General features: G+C 36.0%; 1 protein-coding gene across 4 annotated transcripts in view; it reads right to left on the bottom strand.

The window, feature by feature from the left end:
* Nucleotides 1-223: 223 nt before the first annotated feature.
* HSD17B4 (hydroxysteroid 17-beta dehydrogenase 4) overlaps nucleotides 224-19171 on the bottom strand; it is a 59407-nt gene continuing 40459 nt past the window's right edge. For all 4 annotated transcript variants that reach the window (XM_086868516.1, XM_086868518.1, XM_023944266.2 and 1 more), the window contains 7 exons: nucleotides 18342-18411; nucleotides 14066-14172; nucleotides 13661-13747; nucleotides 12185-12274; nucleotides 9470-9608; nucleotides 2630-2757; nucleotides 224-649 (listed from right to left, as the gene is read on the bottom strand). In XM_086868516.1, coding sequence (XP_086724642.1) covers nucleotides 560-649; nucleotides 2630-2757; nucleotides 9470-9608; nucleotides 12185-12274; nucleotides 13661-13747; nucleotides 14066-14172; nucleotides 18342-18411 — 711 coding nt within the window. In that variant the 3' untranslated portion in view covers nucleotides 224-559. The remainder of the gene's footprint in view (nucleotides 650-2629; nucleotides 2758-9469; nucleotides 9609-12184; nucleotides 12275-13660; nucleotides 13748-14065; nucleotides 14173-18341; nucleotides 18412-19171) is intronic.

Raw genomic sequence — 19171 nt, 5'->3', positions numbered from 1 at the left:
ATGGCTAATAAATATGGTTTGCAAAGTTCCAAGAGTTTTTCCTGATGCAGAAAAAAACCCCCACATAATGACAAGACGTAAATAAATGGAATTTACTTCCATCTTCCAGTTATTTTGATAGAATCATAAGAGCTTGAGACAAAAAACATTTGTTTTAATAATAAACCAGATAGATTCATAGAAGCTAAATCCAAGGCAACATGAATGAAGACTGACACACACATAGAAGGAGATATTAAAGAAGTATATTGGTTTAATCTTCTTCAGAATTAACATAGAAATATATGCCTCTTTGTAAGAACTAAATACATTTTATTTAGATAAAGATGTGCAATCAGAAAAGTATGATTCTCTACCATTGCTGAGAAACTAAAAAGAGACAATAGTAACGGTTATGTTCATTTCATAACTTCTGTCTACTGCAATTAAATCAGCTTGTGTATTAGCAGTATAATGAATTAGTACATTGATGTTAACTAGCCTGCAAATCATTGATTCTGAACTAATTGAGTTTCTGTCTTCTACAGTTCTTCACTGCTGTGGTAGATGATCAAGCAGTTCAGAGTTTGGCATAGTCTTTCAGGATCATTTCCAGTTTCTGACTCAGCATGATGTTCCCCTTCACTTTTAGTTTTCCAGAAAAGAATGCCTAAAAAGAACAGAAGAGGGGAGTGAAAAAAACCCCAAACATTTATTCAATTTATTCAACTGTTTACTCACAAACCAAAGAATTGCTAGAACAAAACAAGAAGCCAAAGAATGGTTGTTTAGCAGTCAGGAGAAAGTCTTCAGTGCACAGTGCCTAATGGTTATCAACAATAAACATTCAATTCTAATACATCCAGAATCAGATTTTTTAATCTACAGTGCAGACAAAGCCAAGTCTGTCACTCATGCACTCATGGGAAAAAATTAAGTAAGATAAATACAAAGCAATTTCAATGGCCTCTGTTCCCTTTCCACATGTAGCACAGAGGACTTCTCCAGGTCTAAGACAAATACTTTCACAGAATCTGATGGCAAAACTTCAGTACTAAAGAAAAGAAAAAAAATCTGTTTACAAAAATAAAGCTCCCAGCATCATCCTCTCACACTACAGATGTGCATATATCATTGTAAGATACGAAAAAAAAGGAATGAAAAGGTTATATAATGAAAATTAAAGACCTAATGAAAATGTAAGCTACACACTCAAATTCATAACAAATACAAACATAAACCTGGACAATGTATTACACACATATCCCAAATAAATGCAATGGCTTTACACTTAGCATATCACAACAAACAGGAAATAAGCAAGATTTTTTTGCATTTGCAAAGTCATAAATCAATCAGTATTTTCACTTCAGTGCTGGCATATTACATTTTTATTGTCCCTACTTCAAAGAGCTGTATTCCCTAGTTTGTGTTTTTTTAAAACTAGTTTTGCTTTGCTATGGCTTCACAGTTTGAAAGCTCTTTGAAAAAAGTTCTTTAAATGCTGTTTTGCATAGTTCCATTAGCTTGAAATACATTCAAATAAAGAATAGAGAGAGCCAGCAGAATAGAATTTGAAGAGATGCTTTGAGCTTCTTTAGATGGAAAACTTCACAGAAACTCAAGTGAAACACTAATGCCTAAGCATAGATGATGTTCCTGAATTGCAGTCACTGTTCCTTAGCATTCTGATGATTATACATCAATATCTTGTTTATTTAAGCTTTATGCCTGCTGCATACAGTGTCACAAAGGGTTTTACTCGCATGGTATGTAAGACTCATAACAAACATTCACCAAATCATTAGTCTCCAATTTACAAAGTCTCCCATAACTTCTGCTTGGGATCAAAGAAGAGGAACTGTTTGATATATGATGAGCTTAATTAAAGTTTTCATTTGCTCAAGCTTTAATCTGTAAGCTGACACATTAAATATAATTTACCTTTACACAAGGCATTTTTATTAGTAAAATTAGTAGTTTAAATCAGTTGATTACTCCAAGAAGCTAAAAGTGCAGACCCAGATTATAGACCTTCTTTAAATCTTTATTTCCCTGAAAAATATCCTGGTTTGGGTGAATTTTGAACATCTACATACATACATTGTCTTGACACTTCTTTGCTGCAGTATGAGCAGTAAATCAGACCACTGCAACAAACATCAACTTCCTGCAACATGACAATCAAAACTGCCTGAATGATCAAACCAACAAATTTAAACTTGAAAATTGTATACAGTGAAATAGCAGGAAGCAAACAAACGGTTTACTTTGTATTGCCAAGCTTTATGGGACAGAATCACAGTATAGTCCAAGTTGGAAGGGACCCAGAAAGATCATCTAGTCCAACTGTAAAGTCAAGGGCCTGTACATGTATTGAACCCACAACCTTGGTGTTATCAGGGCCCTGCTTTAGCCCTTTGCTGTTATCTTTGTCTCTTTGTCAGAAAGATGGCATAAATGCCCCCTGATACTTTTTGGCTAATTCAGTATACTGATGTGCTTATATCTCATCTGACTCAGGTCTCCACTGTCAAAACATCCCAAGGTTTAGGATTTTAGAATGCAAACACTCATGAACCACAGCTTGATTTAAGGGAAATAATATGTCTACATACATGAGAGTATGTCTGTGACACCCAGGCATTACCTTTTGTGGGTTGATCTTTTGTTGTACCACATCCATGAAATCCTCATCCGAGAGAGTAAAGGTCGTATCAGCAGAGCTTCTGGCAGGTCCTTGATAGACTGCTCCAGAGCCATTCTTTAAGTCAATTGCTGAGAAGTAAGAGCAAAGATGGTTTCATTTCAAAATAAAGATAAAGTTTTCAGGATTAAGAACGGTACTTTCCTTGCCTATTATTATAAAGTATTCAGTTTAAACATAAATCTTGAGCTATCAGCCACTTAGAAAATAAATGAAGTTTAATTCTTCTTCATCAATGAAAGAAAATGGAAGTATTCCTGTACTAAAGGGGAGGGTGTTTACAGCAAGGACTTTAAAATTCCTGCAGAGATGGCAAAAACTATTTTGGAATGACACTGAAGATGCACAAGGTATTAAGTGTACTTACTGCAAAAATGTTCAAGTTACTAATAAAGCTCTAAAGCTCAAAACCAGCATCCTGTAGTTAGACAAGGCAAATGTAGTGCTGTTCAAACACACTGCTGCATTTTTCCTGGTCTGTCCCCTAGGCAATATAATATAGCCTATTCTGCTTCATGCAAGGAATGTTTAAATCCTTGCCAATTATCTGTCTTTCTCTCCTGGAAAGACAAAAATGACTCCAAGTGTCTTTAGCTTCAGAGTGTTCTTTTCCCATGCCAAATGACCTGCCAAAATAATCTATTACAAAGCTAACACTACCAGGTATTGTGTCATTTGTTTAGAAGAGTATTTTGACAGGATGTGCTCTTCCGAGTAATTCTCAGATTCTGCAAATTACCATCTTTCCTTTACACCTTTGCTTCTTGATCCATCACCCCCCCCCATCCCACACATTATTCATGTGGATATTCCTGTAATGACATGGCACCTCTAGTCACAGAATCATGGATGACAGTTGTTTGCTCTTCATGGACAAATTTTAAGGCCCTCTCCTAACCATGGAACCTTATTTCTATATAAGCTATCTTATGTGCAACATTTTTCCAAATATTTTTTTGACCGGGTAAGGGACATGGAGTAGCTTTTTAAGTCGTTCATTTTCTGAAATCTGCTTTAAGTAATATTTATCCAGTTACAACAAAACTAGAAGGGGACTTAAGTATACAATGTTTCTCAGTGAGAAGTGATATATTGAATTATTATTTTCCAGTTGATTTTATGATAAATTATAATTTCTGGAACAGATTTAATGCATATCATTAACTTCAAGCAATATGGGAAGAAATTAAAAGAGCTTACTGAGCACCAGATGAATTATCTGTACATTTGTGTTTGTGGGTAGTGGCTGTGTAACATCCTTGTGACCTAAAACAGCTACTATATAGTCTAAAATACCTGAGTATACATTGTTCCTGTAGGTTATGCAGGCACAAACTATTATTAGGAAAACAAAAATCAAAAAAAATCATCTACTGAATCATGAAATGAAAGCTACACACACAAATCAAAGTCTGAGAGTTGATACCAGCTCTCAGAGTTAAGTTAAGCTTAGTTAACCAGGCAAGTCCATGTGCTTTAAAAACACACCTCTAAGCAAATTCTGACAGTGTTAGGCACCATACCAGTGTAGCCAAACTGCTCCCTTTGAGACAAACAGCAAGGTCAGCAAGCCCAACAGATTAATTCACAAAACATAAACATGGTGTCTAGGATGCCTGTAGTTCCTAACCAACGGCTTTGAATTACTTCTGGAACTTAGGAATCCCTTTCTGTACTTCATTCTCCTGGCATTAATTTTTTTTCCCTCTCCCTACAATTCCTACACTGCTCTAGAAAAGACCCAGATACTGAAAGCCTGACATACCATCTCCCAAGACCCAACTTCTTCTTAACTAAGTACTGGCAGAAAAGAATTTTGATATACTTTATTGGGTAATACTCATCCATCAGTCTCACCAGTCTCATGTTAAGTTGACAAAAACAATTGAAAAGGTGTAGTGATTCAGAAAAGCTCTCACGACACCTAAGTTTTATTTTGAATATAGCAATATAATTAAAAGTTGCTACATTGTTGTACATTAAGATATTACTTAACATTATTGCAATCCTTGTTCTCCTTTTCCATTTCCTAGCCAAATCCCAACACCATCATTTACTGATCAATATCTACAATTAATACTAACCTCTCAAAGCACAACCAGACCTTTAACATTACATAATCATGGCACCCATCATCACAGTAAATCATTCATGTCAACAGAATCACAGAGTTGGGAATGATTTCCGAGATCATTGAGCTCAGCCTACACTGGTCACTACCTTAACAACTAGACCACAGCACTAAATGCACGTACAGTAGTTCTTTGAATGCTCCCAGGAATGGTGACTTCACCCTTTCTGTGAAGAAATTTCTTCTGATGTTCAACACGAACGTCCTGTGGTGTAGTGTGAGGACATTTCTTCTTGTCCTGTCACCAGTTATGGAAGTTGCAGGAGAAGCCAACCCTCAGCTGGCTGCAGCCTCCTTTCAGGCAGTTGTACAGAGCAGCAAGGTCTCCCCTGGACCTCCTTTTCTCCAGGCTAAACACCCCCAGCTCCTTCAGCTGCTTCTCACATGACTTGTGCTCCAGACCCTTCCCCTTCTCTGGATACACTCCAGCCCCTCAATGTCTTTCCTGAACAGAGGGGCCCAGAAATGGGCACAGCACTCAAGCTGTGGATGCTGTGGCTGCTGCCTTCTCTCATCTGCACCCTTCCCAGATCTGAAGAGGCTGAAGGACATTAGCAGGAGATGCTGAAACTTCAATCATTGACTAAGGCAGCAGTGGGCTGCGGGGCCCGGATTGTTTCCAGTGCTCTCAACTGCTGCATTTACCACAACAGCACAAAGCTATGCAAAAGTGACAAGTCAAAAAACTAAAACATAAGACAGAACAACTATATATCCAATTAAATAACAGAAAGAGGCCTACCAGGTAGCCCAAAAGAAACAGAAACACTGTTTGCAAAGGACTGGGAGGCCCTTACAAAGAGAAGCCTAAAAAAAGATAGCTCATGAATTAATTAACATCAAGTCATGGCTTAAAACAAAATAAAATCTCAGCCAAAATAATATTCTTCCTCACATACCTGTTGTTTCAGTGATAACTTGTCAAGAATTTTGACCATACACTGAAGCAGTATGTAGTTTTAGCTACGTGAACCAAATGGTGAATTTATTTTAATGTCGTATTTTCCTTTTTGCTTTCTTGTAGCTATGTATATTATGAGATTGACCCTCCAAAATGGCAATTTTATTTAAAAAATATAGAAAGATAATTCAGAATTTATATAATCTAGCAGCATAACTTTTACAAAAATCATTTAAAATTCTTGTACACAGAGGATCAACTAATAACCACCAGGCTGAATTTAAATGTACAGTAAAGAAGTGCAGTTCTACTGACTGAATTGAGTATCATTAAAATCTGAAGCACCTTGGAATATGAGTCAAAACAGTGACACAGAAATAAATTCAAACTATAGCAAACTATAACATCAACTGTCATCTTCAAATTTTAAGGTAAAAAAGTAATTTGCCAAAGGCTAACATTTCTAATTGTATAAAGAAGCTTACATTACATTAACTGAAAAAGTCAAGCATTCAAGTAAGCACATGGCATTGTCAGTGTTAAATATCCTGAACTGACTGTCATTGCCCATCTGCATTACAAAAGTCTTGCTGATAACAATATAGATACCTTGTAAAGATCACAAAGTCAGATTATTCAGAGTATATTTTGGATTATTGAGATTATATTTTGGATTATTGAGAATATACTAACTGCAAGAAAGCAGTCTTCCTTTGAATGTAAACTCACAAACTGCCATCTTCTTCTGCACTTACCATGGAAAATTAATTATACCAGCATCTGGTAGAAGAGACATTATAAGATCATGCTCTTGAATACTGAATAATAATGTAGCATATGCAAACACACAAAAGTAATTAAGTTGGTGACTGCTCAAAAAGCTCAAGTTCTTGCTTCTGGAAGGTCTTTTGCTTTGTTTTTGTTTTCACATGCTTTTTAATGGCTGGAAAGTGTTTTAAAATGTTCCAGAAATAAAAATTTCATCATGCAGACACATATACACCTTGCCATTAAAAATGTACCATTTTTAGACATCGACAATAGTAGGCTCTTGATTCATGTAAGGACAAACAGTGAAGCGTGACACTACAGTTGGCATAACTCCTAAAATTCTGCTAGTGAGTTTTCATAACTGTTTTCATATTGACAATATGAAAGTTTAATATTTAGATGATTTGTAGCAGTTTAACTATTTTAGTACTAACTCCTGTTTTCTTCATCCAAGGCATACAAAAATATTCAGAAAACACAAACAAATACAGAAATAGGATGACTCCGGAAGTCCTTCCAAAAAAAGTGATATATAAAGGAAGTACTACCATACCAATACTCCCAAAAGTAAAAGTAAACAATATTTTCTACAGACACCCTGTTGGATCACCTAGATATTTACATTCAGCCTTACATATTTACTATACCACAGAGACTACAGTAATTCATAAACTTTAAGGAACTGACCACACTGTAAAAATATTCACAGTAATTTCTCCTAGATTCTGGAAATGTTTCATTTCAGCTCTTAATAGCAGTCAGCAGTGGGAGATGTTTAAAATATTAGATTAGCTCCTCCAGCCTCCATCCCACAGGGAACTTTAAGTTTTTTTCCTAATTCATATAATAGTACAGAAATTTTTTCCTGCAACAGAAGCAGAGGGAACAGGACAAACAAAAGCTATGTCTGTTAATCCCTTTTAGCTAGAGACATATGGACAGGAAGAAAGCACTACCTTCTTCCTACTGCTTCAGTACAAGAATCAGGAGAGGACAAAAGGCTGACTATTGATTTATTCAATGCAGGAGTGCTCTCTTGATCTGAATACAATAGCAGAAACATTCACCTGTTTCCAGTCTAATAAAATGTGATCTCATGAGGCAGGTAATGGCACTGCTCAGACCTAAATCTCTAGGTTTGCTTGTTCTGCATTCAACAATTTGCAGTTTCAGACTCTCCTGAGTGAGAAATTTTATTAATATCTTGAAATACCCCTCAGCAGATTTCTCCACCATTGACTTGTTCCTCTATTCTCTGGACATATATAATACTAAATTTAGGTGATCAATAAAGGAATTCCAAAGTAAAAGTTAATGATCAACCAACCTGAAACAGTTTTCTAGTTGTTATTATAAATATGACCATCACTCATATCAAATTTAATTACACATGAAATAGACAGGACTGCTGCGCAGTACAGAGTGATTGCCCAACACAAATTTCCACTTTAAGTATTCAGGAGTTTAACTGATGCACTTCTAATTATCATCTAAAAATGTAAGCAAGAACACAAGTAAAACTTCATAAGTCTTCTCTCCAAGTTGTAACCATGTCCATAATTTAAATTACTTCACACAAAAATAGAAAACTGCAGAAAATAGAAATATTAAGAGCAGTAATGAATTTTAAGACCGAATGTCTGAGTTGGATTATTCAGTATTTCCCTAGTCTCATTTTGATGTATTGGCAATCAGTTTACATAATCTACACAGGTATATTCAGAATATTAACTTCTATCCAAATGAAAATCACTCTTTATTCCTCAAAAACTGATTAAAAAGCAAGGCAAGTAGAACACAACTATCCTGATCAATCTATGTATAATATTTTTCCTGAAATTTAAACAGCAGTCTTGCTACCCAGAATCTCTGCTGTTTAACAGTAGGAAAGGATTAAGTGAAATTATAGGCCTCTAAATTGCTCATCTATAGTTTAAAAAAAGTCACAGTGAACAGAGCAAAACAGTGCAGACCTGATCTGACCTACTGTGAGTTTCCCCTCTCAGCCTGTCAAAGGGCAGCCCCTTCAACTGCATCACCCCCAAAACTCTTTGGACTACATCCAGCCAGTGAGACCAATCAAAAAGAACAGACTTGACCCAAAGACTTTCATTTCTCCACAAAAAGGCTGGGAAGTTACAACCTCACTAAGCTTTTTCCCTTTGGAAAAACTTTATGCTCCATCAATAGAGAGTAGATATGTTAACTAAAAACCAAAACAAAAATTAAAAAAAAAAATTATACAATTAATAAAATTAGATTTGGGGTTGTTTTCAAAAATACATATCCTTATAAAGAGAGCAAAGGAGAATTTAAGAAGAAAAGGTTTTTGAGGAAGCAGTTTTGCCTCCATCAGAACACTTCACAAAATTCTCTTATTCATTTAATCAGGAAAAAGTTCTGCTGTGACCCATTGCCATTACGGGCTTTAGTTTCTTGTCATGAACCAGTTCCATGCTTAAACAATGGGAAATCATGATTATGCCTCCATTAAACCTTGATCTCAGAAAGTTTAAATGGAAACCAATTGGGCTACATTTTCACTGAAGTGACAAGAACAATGCTGTAGAAATAATTACTTATTTGTTTTAGATCAGTTAGCATGTACATCACCAGCAGACTAATTACTGTAACACTCCTACTAGGCTAATTTAGCATGCTTTCCTAAGTGCAGTGGCAATCCAATCTGGAAAATGTAAGTAGAAATGCACTGAAGTTCTAAAGGATGATGTAGCCTATGCCAACATCTAAATAGGCAAGTTACCAGAAATGTGTTCCTAGAAAGGTTACTAACTCCAAACTTTATCTGACCCCTTGTCATTTGTCCACACAGAATGCATTCAGACCTGTAGGTCCCACTGCATATTCATCTACTACATTATGCTTAGCTCCAAGCTATCAAATTTAATTAGAATGACTACAGTTAATCCCACTTCACAACAAAAATGAACCAGGGTATTCTATAAACACTACAACTTACTCCACTGCATTGCTGTTTTTCCATCTTTAGTGATGTCCCACTGGAATACAGCGCTTACTGTCTTTACCAATTCATTTCCCATCTCTTTTACACGACGACCAATTTCTTCAAACACAAGGTTACTCTGCAGCCCTTCAGCCTTTAAAAAAAAAAAAAAGTATGAAGAATTTAAAATTGAAACTGTTAAGAGTTATTAAAAAAAAAAAGTATGAAGAATTTAAAATTGAAACTGTTAAGAGTTACTGAATAAATCTCTTACTTTCAGGTACACAATGCTTCAACTATCCACAGTGGAATTATTAAATGTAATTGAGATTTCTTCTACCACAAAATAATCACGCTAGCAATCACCAGCACCAAAGAGAACATTCAAGCAGAAAATGCTTAATTTCAAATTTTCATTTTAAATTATTTCAAAACTTGCTCTTATAGTTTTTGTCATGTATCATTACAATTTAAGATATGTTTTTTAATTAGTGCTCTAAGAGTTTCTAAATTACTCTTTTTTCCTTCTGGAGGATAACCACTGTCACTTTTTCCATAGTGAATGTTATGTTAGTTTTCAGAATAAAAAAAAAGTTTTTACCAGTACATTGCTTTAATTTGACGTGAAAGATGTTCAAAACATACTGTACTATGGACACAGTCAAAACTTCAGCGCAGACAAAATCTAAGAGTGGGATTAGCTACATTTACACTTCCAACTTTTGCAAACACATTATTTTTGCAAGCCTTTCACTGTCTTTCTTATAACAAATATTTGTACTGGATAAAAGGGTACACTTTAGGAAGCTACTTCAGTGCTATTTTTCCTCTAACTGGAACTGAAGCAAAGGTTTCAGAGCTTTAGTAGTTCCCTGCACCTACCTGTACAGCAGAACACAAGACTCCTCAGGCTGCTATTTTCTCACCTCTTTGGTTAAACCTAACATTTTCCCTTATATAAAAGGATTTCCAATGGCATTTAAATTTGCCAGTTTTCACTCACTCAGACTTGGTTTCCCCTGGTGGGTATCTGACCCCATCAGCAAATTTCTGCCAAAGCACCTTAAGAATAAGCTTAAAGAAAAATACCTGTTCTGCCCAAGTTTTTTTAAAATCTGAGCAGTTCAGAGAAGTTCTGATGTTTGAACTTTATCAACAATTCAGAATGTGTCAGAAGATTAAACACAAGCAGCAAAAAGAAACAGGTTCCTGGAAAAATCATAGAATCATGGGATAGCCTGAAATGGAATGAAACCTAAATATAATTTAGTTCTAACCCCTCCATTGCGGGGCACAGAACTTTTCATTAGACCAAGGTGCTCCAAACCCCATCCAGCCTGGCCTCCAATACTCCTAGGGATGAGGTAGCCACAGCCTGCTGGCTTCTGGGAAATCTCTTCCAGTGCCTCACCAACCTCACAGTAAAGAATTTCTTCTTAAAAATCTAATCTAAACCTATTCCCTTTTAGCTTGAATCCATTCCCCCTTATTCTGTCACTACACACTCCTGTAAAAAGTTCCACTTCATCTCCCTTCAGGTAACAAAAGGCCACAATTAGGTCACTCTGAAGCTTTCTCTTTTCCAGGCTGAACAAACCCAATTTTCTTAGACTTTAATCATGGTAGGGGTGCTCAATTCCCCTTATTTTCTTTATGAACTTCCTCTGGACTCACTTCAACAGGTCAATGCCCTTCCTGTGCTGGAGACCCCAGAGCTGGAGGCAGTGTTCCAGGTGAGGTCTCACAAGAGCAGAGCAGAGGGACACAATCCCCTTCCTCACCCTGCTGGCCACGCTGCTTTGGATGCAGCCTAAGTATCACTCAATAGTCCCCATTCTGTGATCACAAGCTTTATATGAATGTCACAATCTCAGTATTTCATAAACTTCAAAGCATTAAAGCTTCTTTGTTTACATGCAGGAATCAATGGGGGAAAAAGGTAACAATTTATTAAGGCAATGCATTATGCATTGCCTTAAGCAACTTCTAGACCACATTAGGAACCCAGGTCATCCTCACTATTTCATGTACTAATTCTGTGTTTGTGGTAAGTATGGTACTCAAGGTGTAAGACATGTGGGGATTTTTTTAAAATATACACAGCATAAAGAGCATATTGTGTGCTAGACCCAACCACATGTACAAACAGCTTTCAGAGTCTTATTCCAAAATGATTCAGTGATGAAATTTCTTTTCTGTGAGTACATTATTTCATTTTCACTTATGCTAATGCCTTCCTGCCACTCTTCCCCTGTGTCTGACAAACTTGTTTAAGGTCACACACTGACATCCTACACAGAGCTTGATCTTCAACATCTAGAAAATAATAATAAAATCATTGTTCTACAGATATACACACAAATTATATGAAATAATTTCTATTTTGAGCTATGCAAGTGCTCAAAACATGTGGCCCTCACTGGTACATGCCCTAGTTTCTTTTGTAACATGCAGCAAAATGCTTATCCTGAGAGTTCAGTCAGCATCAAGCATGTCAAACATCAGCCCTCTAGTATATTTCAAAACAACTGGAGCTTTCCTCTCAGACATATAAATTCACAGCATGCATGTTAACATCTCTGAACCCGTAATTCCTCTGAACACAACAAGTAAGATGTAGGTAAGATAAACATAACATTTAGGTAACTAAGTATTTTTCCTATGTTTTTCATCAAAATAAAGCCTAACTATGCTTTTCTGCAAATTAAGTCTTCCATTGTTTCCACCTACCATCAGATGCTTTTCAGCAGAAGGCTTTTCCAAGGCTGGTACTATATCCACATAGCCCCCTGAAATGGCAACTTCTCCAGTCTCTTTGATCTGTAGTGGGGGAAAAATACATTGAAGAGGTTATTTATTTGCAGGAAGTCACAGAGGAAGGGCATCTAAGGAGTATTCCTGATATTTTAAAATCAGAGATGAAAAGAGAAAATATAGAAGTTACAGAGTGAAAAAAAAAAAACCTCGTAAATATGCTGTAGTCTTGAGGCAAGTTGTTATAGCATGTTTTTCAAACAGCTCTTCAAGCAAAATAATTATTTTCCTCTGGAGAAATTGTACCAAAATATATTACTGGTGTTCTGTTCACAAAACAGTTGAAAAAACTTATTTACCTCAAGTGTTATAAGTTGCTGTCAATATTTCTTCATAAATAGTTCTTAGAAAGACATTATAAAATGTTTTTCCTTGAGGTAGATATTCAGTTGTTGAGTCCCTTCAGACAATTTCACTATCTCCACATGCCTTATTATGCAACTTGCACTAGAAATAGCATTTTAAGCATTGCAAACAAGAAATACTACAAAAAAGAATGACAGAAAATACCTAGTTCCCCCAGTTTAATTTTTTGAGATAGTAAGTTCAGATAAGAAAATGGGCTTCAATTTGGCATTTTCTGTTTGAGGGATGTGACAAAACATACTGACTTATGGCAGCTAACAGAAGATGGGAAATTGATTCACTGACAATGCATATAGAGAAGTGTATGATAAATAGCCAGGCTGGAGGAATATCAAGTATCACAGCCTAGTTTATTGCACTACATTAACTATCACTCAAATCATGCCTAACAGCTTGCCACCTGCCACCACTGCACTTCAGACAATGGTGAAAATGGATTCAAACCACCCTCTCAAAGTTGCATGTCCACTTGTAGTTCAATTTAACCAGAGTTTATTTCAGCACAAAGATGGGTTTAATTCATACAAATCCACCATACAATAAGAAACCAAATTATGCCAAACTCATAACTATCTAAGATGGTTTACTATAATCCTGTTAAACCTTGCAATTTCTATCCAAAATCAGTTACTCCAAAGTTGTGGAAGAAAAAAACCCTAGCAAAATTCACCATAACTCTACATGCTAGCAATTAATAAACCAAGCATAATTACAAATTTTGCCTTTAAACACAACATAACAACTCACCTCATTTACAAATCTGGAAGGGCTAGGAAGCATATTATGAACTCTATTAATTAACATGGTATATGGAAACCATCAAAAGTAAGCATATGAATTCTAGAAGTTCTGTCAGGACACCATAAATAAGTAAGACAATTTCATTCTATTTACTTCACTTCTTTACAAAGCCTTTGACAATGGTGTGCTGCTTAGTAAGTCATCTTTTGTTGCTCCCCCTCATATCCCCAGTCTTTTAAACAATACATGTTTCTGTGAAGTGCACAATGAAGAGATTATTCTTGCCTTGGTCTGAAAATGGATCCTATCTCCTTCCTTCCACATTTCTGTTTGCAAAGTTTGCCCTGGATAGACTGGGTTTGCAAAGCGAACCTAAAAGCAAAAAAGAGGGAAAAAAAAAGTAAAGGTGGGGTTGAGAAAATATTTTCATATGTAAATGCAAAGCTTAAACCCATTGGCTCTACGGAAATGATAAAAAGATAAGAGGAAAATTAAGTCAACTATCAATGTAGAAAGCCTAAATATTTAAGTAAACATACAAGACAGAGGCATTAAAATGCATGCAGCTGTAAGTGAAAGCAATTCTGGCAGTTATGACATCGTGAAAGACTTCCCCCACACTGAAGATTTCATTTGGCACTAAAACCAGAAAAATCAAGAAAATTTACTGCAAAGATTGAACACACAGACCTTGATTGCCTTGAATCTGTTCACATCATTATTTGCAAACTGCTTCAAAACGTTCCTAGCAGCAAACCCAAAGGTGCAGAGTCCATGAAGTATAGGCTTCTCAAATCCTATTTAAAGAGGTACATTTTTAATATTAGGATCTTGAATGCAGCTTCTTTAAATATCTATACTTTATTTGTAGTATTTTCCTCCATTCATGCTCCTAGCCCTTTTTCTTTTTAACCTAATTTATCGCAATAAAAAAGTATATGTTACTATTTATTATTTCCTGTACTTTTGGGCAAAGGAAAGTGCTTGGTGACAAGTTGCACTCTTAGCACTCCCTGTGCTCTGTGCAACTCAAGCAGAATTAGACCCTGTCTGTAGAGGTGACAAAATGAAAAATAAGGAGATTATCTGTTTTAGTACACATACGCAGGCACACCAGACATGCAGTTAAATGGAAGTATGTACATTAAGGGTAAGAGGTATTGCAATCATTAAAAAGTTGTAATACTAAGGTTTTGTGATATCTTCTGATTTGAATTCCTATTCATGGTTGGCCAAAGTCTTCTAATACAATGTCTGATTTAAGCTTAGTTTACCTGTATTTAGAAATAAAATTTATATAAATAAATTAAATAAAATTTGCAGTGTTTTTCTTATATTGACATTTTTGTAAAGTTTCCTCACACTCCTATGCTTTGAAGTAGGAGCTCAGCCTTGGCAGATAATAAGCTTTATATTAGTGTTGCATCTTTTTCCAGTTCCATCAATGTCTGACAAAATAAACCTTTGACAACTTGGCCTCAGATTTGCTAGTGCAACAGATAAGTTATAAAGATGCTGTTTGTATATTCTGATTCCTTAAACAGGTTGTTCTGACCTGACAAGGCAGGTAAACAGTAACTGATGATACCTGCAACAGCTCATGGCATCCAGACATATCTGTCCAGCTTTGGCATTGAAACTATTTGCTTTGCCCAGAACTCATATGCCACTCATCTGCCAGAGTCCGTTTTTCTTGAGCTCTGAACAACATCTCATAGCATCTGCACCACACAAAATGTTCTCCCAAGGGACAGCAGCTGGGAGGAAAACCAAAAGCAAAATGAAACAAACAAAAAAAGAGGATACAGGAGAAAGTCTAGCCAGCAGAAAAATTGAAGAGGTAGAGGAAAGGGAAGGAAAGGGGAAGGGGAGGAAAGGGAAATGGAAAAAGGGCAAGAAAAAGGGAAAAAGAGAAAAAGAAAGGGAAAAAGGGGAACGGAGATAAAGGGAAAAAAGAAAGATTAAAAGGGGGAAAAGGGGTGGGGGGGGAAGGGGGGGGAAGCAGTGGGGGAAAGGGTGGGGGGAAAAGCACCACCAAGACAGAGACAAAAAAGCCACAAGGGCTGCATCCTAGCTTTGGTTGGGGAACAGTGAATTTTCTTCTCTAGTAGCTTGTACAGTGCTGTGCTCTGAATTTAGTATGACAGTAATGCCAATAATTCACTGATGTTTCGGCTGTTGCTAAGTAGTATCTAACATATGCCAAGCATTCCTTAGTGACCTATGATCTGCCACCAAGCAGCTGCACAAGAAGCTGTGGGGGAGCATAACCAGAACTGCTGACCTGCACTGGCCAAAAGGACATTCTGTATTGAAGGATCTCATATCCAAGATATAAACTGGGGAAAGCTGGCCAGAAGCCACCAATTATGGCTCAGGGATGGATTTGGCATCAGGTGATAATCAAATGTGTTGTGCACTTGTTTCTCTTGGGTTTTACTACTCACTTTTTCCTCTGTCCTTTTCATTATTATTTGTAGTAGTAGCAGCAGCATTAATATTATTAGTATAATATTTTAGTTTGTTTCAGTTATTAAAGTGTTCTTATATCAAAGCACAAGTTTAACCTTTTTTCCTCTCCAGCTCTACTCTCCATCCCACCGTGAGTGGGAATGGGGGAGGAAAGGGAAGTGAAGTGAAAAACAGGGAGGGGAGAGGCAAGGAATGAGCAAGTGGCTGTGTGGTAATTAGTTGCAAGCTGAAGTTAAGCCATGGAAGATTCAATGCTGGGAAAGATGGGAATGATGAGACCAAAGGAAAGACAAGGCTAGCAGAATTACGTGTGAGAAAGAAATTTTGACACATCAGGTTAGAAGACATGACAGAAGGACAGGCTTAAAGGAATATGAGTCTGTTTTCTCACTGTAAGTATTCCAGCCTGATCATTCTGTCATTTCTTTCCTGTAAAATATTTGAGTATGTACACTTTTAATAGCACTCTAGTTTGTTTACAATGGGCACTGTTCTGAAAGCACAAAGGTACCACGCAGTCAGATTACTGCACTATTGTAACATTATCAGTTTTCAGTATCTCTCATTCAGAATGTTATAGTGACATCTAGCTCTTTAAAAACTCAGTTCAATTCACCATTCAAGAACCAGAAACCACCCACTCTATTCAGAACTCAGAAACAGCCAAATATAACCAATCCTATTTTCCCAGTCCTTTCTCTATAAAACTAACACATATTAATGCATAAGAAAAATTCCAGAAGCTAATCAAGTTACTTTGTATCTAGACTGAAACAAAAGCAAATTCTGTCAGCTAATCAAGCTACTTTGTATTTAGACTGAAACAAAAACAAAGTAAATGTTTCTTTCCCCTTCTAGTATACAAGATACAGGAATAAAGGCACAAGAATATAAATAGGTGTTTTCATGTAGTATTTGTCTTCTGAAACATCACCCACAGGAAGTGTTAACAATAATCCTGGAATGACCTGAATGCATTATGCTGAATGCTTGCTTCCCCTAAACACTGGTGAGAGCCAGTAAAAGGGAACATCCACTGAGATTGTTACATGACAAGAAAGTGTGTGAATAGTTCCAAAGAGAAAAAAAAAAAAAAATTGCACCTCTAGAAAAAAAAAAAGTTGTGGAATATCTCTACAGTAATTTCTTTGATAGTACTTGCATTTAGTACTATATAGGGTACTGTCATAGTTCCAAAATACATAGCAGCAGTTTCATGTTGAGACAAAGAGACATCTGATCTACAGCATTAATTTCATTTTCCCTAAGTGCCAGTGCCCTTTGCATGAGCAGGTAGAAGATTTCTACTTCTCTTCGTTTGTAAGGTTTCTAAAGTATTACCATCGTTATTATTCCAAACACTAGGTTTTCAATTATAAACATGTATTTTTCATCTCCATGGCCATCATTAACAAACCAACATTATCAACAAACAGAATGCTTTAACCAACTGGGGAAATTTCTTCTTGGACTTCTAGTAATTTTACAATCATTATAGATTAACACAAATTTACATAAAATTATACAAAACTGAGTTAACAAACCAATTAGTATGCATTTATGAAAGGAGATAATTTGCAAAGGTATGTTAAGTGTGATCTGAACAAGGAAGCATAGCTCTGCTCTATTTTGGTAAGCACACCATACAGTGATACTTGCATACTAAAAAGAAATTCATCAGAAAACTGCAGACTAATTATTACAGATTAGTAGTTTAACGTAATGTTTATGGTAATACCATACATATTAAGGAAAATTTCTTAAGTAAATAAAATTGCTGTCTTCCTGGAGTAATCAAAGTATGCTACTTTCAAGGCCTGAAAGTAAGTCTGAAAATATAAGTTACAACACGATTTCAAGAAAGCACCCTTTTTCATTAATTATATCTCTTCAAGAATTAGTTAGTGCAGCCTCTGATATGGTGCTTTGGCATGTAGAAGCATGTAAATTAACAAGCTGATGCGCTAGCAAGGTGTAGTTAAGCAATTTTATAGGAGAGAAGTACTAACAAGCTCCCTCTCTCCTGCCCTCCTGGATTTGCTTGGATTAAGAAGATTACACTGAAGAACAAAAAGTTCTGCTGAGACCCACATAACCTCAAAATTATTTAGATGGAAAGAACTATATATCAGAGAATTCATGGGATTCCTTCAGAAGCTTTGATAGTCAATTATTTCTGTTTATGAAACAGACATTGTAAAAAGAGGATAGTGGCAATAAACATGATCTATAGGAAGACAGGTTAAAAAGTATGTTTCCATTGTAAGTGAAGTCCAAGCACTATTCCCCATTTCTAGCTACAAGGAGCAATGTTTCAAACTGAAGTGTCATGCAGAACTTTGAAGCTATTTAATTGTTAACTCTAAGAACAGCTATAAAACAAGCACTACTTTTCCCAGGTTGTTAAAAACATACATAATGAAAAACAGATTAAACATACATTTATACTATCCTTCATCTAAATATCAACACATTGGTACCCGCATCAGCTCACCTCCAAGAGCGGCAAAACTTGGATCCACATGTAAAGGATTCCAGTCCCCACTCAGCCGATATAAGGCAGCCTGCAGAAACAGAGAAGTCAGAACAAGCAGGAGACACCCAGAAATTCATGACAGATTAAGCAACACATCACAATCCATTTCACTAGTCCTTACATAATATAGTCTACAACAAAGCAGGTAAAATGGAAACTAATTATTAGTGTTTTCTTTCACAAATTTATCCACAGGATAAAACAAAAGTATATATATGACTTTTTTAAAAACATACAGTATACAACACAGTATCATATTTTACCAACAACAGATTCATCTTACAGGGATCAGAAATATCCTTATTTTTTTCATTTAAAATTATGATTAACCTCTCTCATAGCAGATTCACGAGTAGCTGATCCTAGTATCAAAAAGAAACAAAACCCCAAAGTAACACTCCAAGCTTTCTAGAAGACTTTTGCTTCACATTTAATGTTCTCTTCTGTTATTAAAAAAGTAGAGAAATGCAGATATAGTGTTTTATATACTGTGAATATGAAAAACCTGAGAAGCTATGAAGAATATGGCTACTATACTTCAGGTTCTGTCCCTGTGTACCTCTAGTGTTTTCATTATCAAATTTTGTATTTGCATTGTATCTTGTATTGTACATGCAGCCAGCAGTCCATATTACATGAGATATCAAAAGCCAACCTGTGCATATTTCTGAAATAAAACCTTTTTCTCTGGTCAACAGATTACAGTGAAATCCAATGATTAAGTGATAGTGGGGTACTCTCTAGTAAAAATTTCCCAGAAGTACAGTGAAAATCAGTACATCACATTA

This window comes from Cyanistes caeruleus, chromosome Z, assembly GCF_971803275.1.
Source record: "Cyanistes caeruleus chromosome Z, bCyaCae1.hap1.1, whole genome shotgun sequence".
Lineage (NCBI taxonomy): Eukaryota > Metazoa > Chordata > Aves > Passeriformes > Paridae > Cyanistes > Cyanistes caeruleus.
The sequence above is the reverse complement of the archived record's forward strand: the minus strand, read 5'-3'. Positions and strand labels throughout refer to the sequence as shown.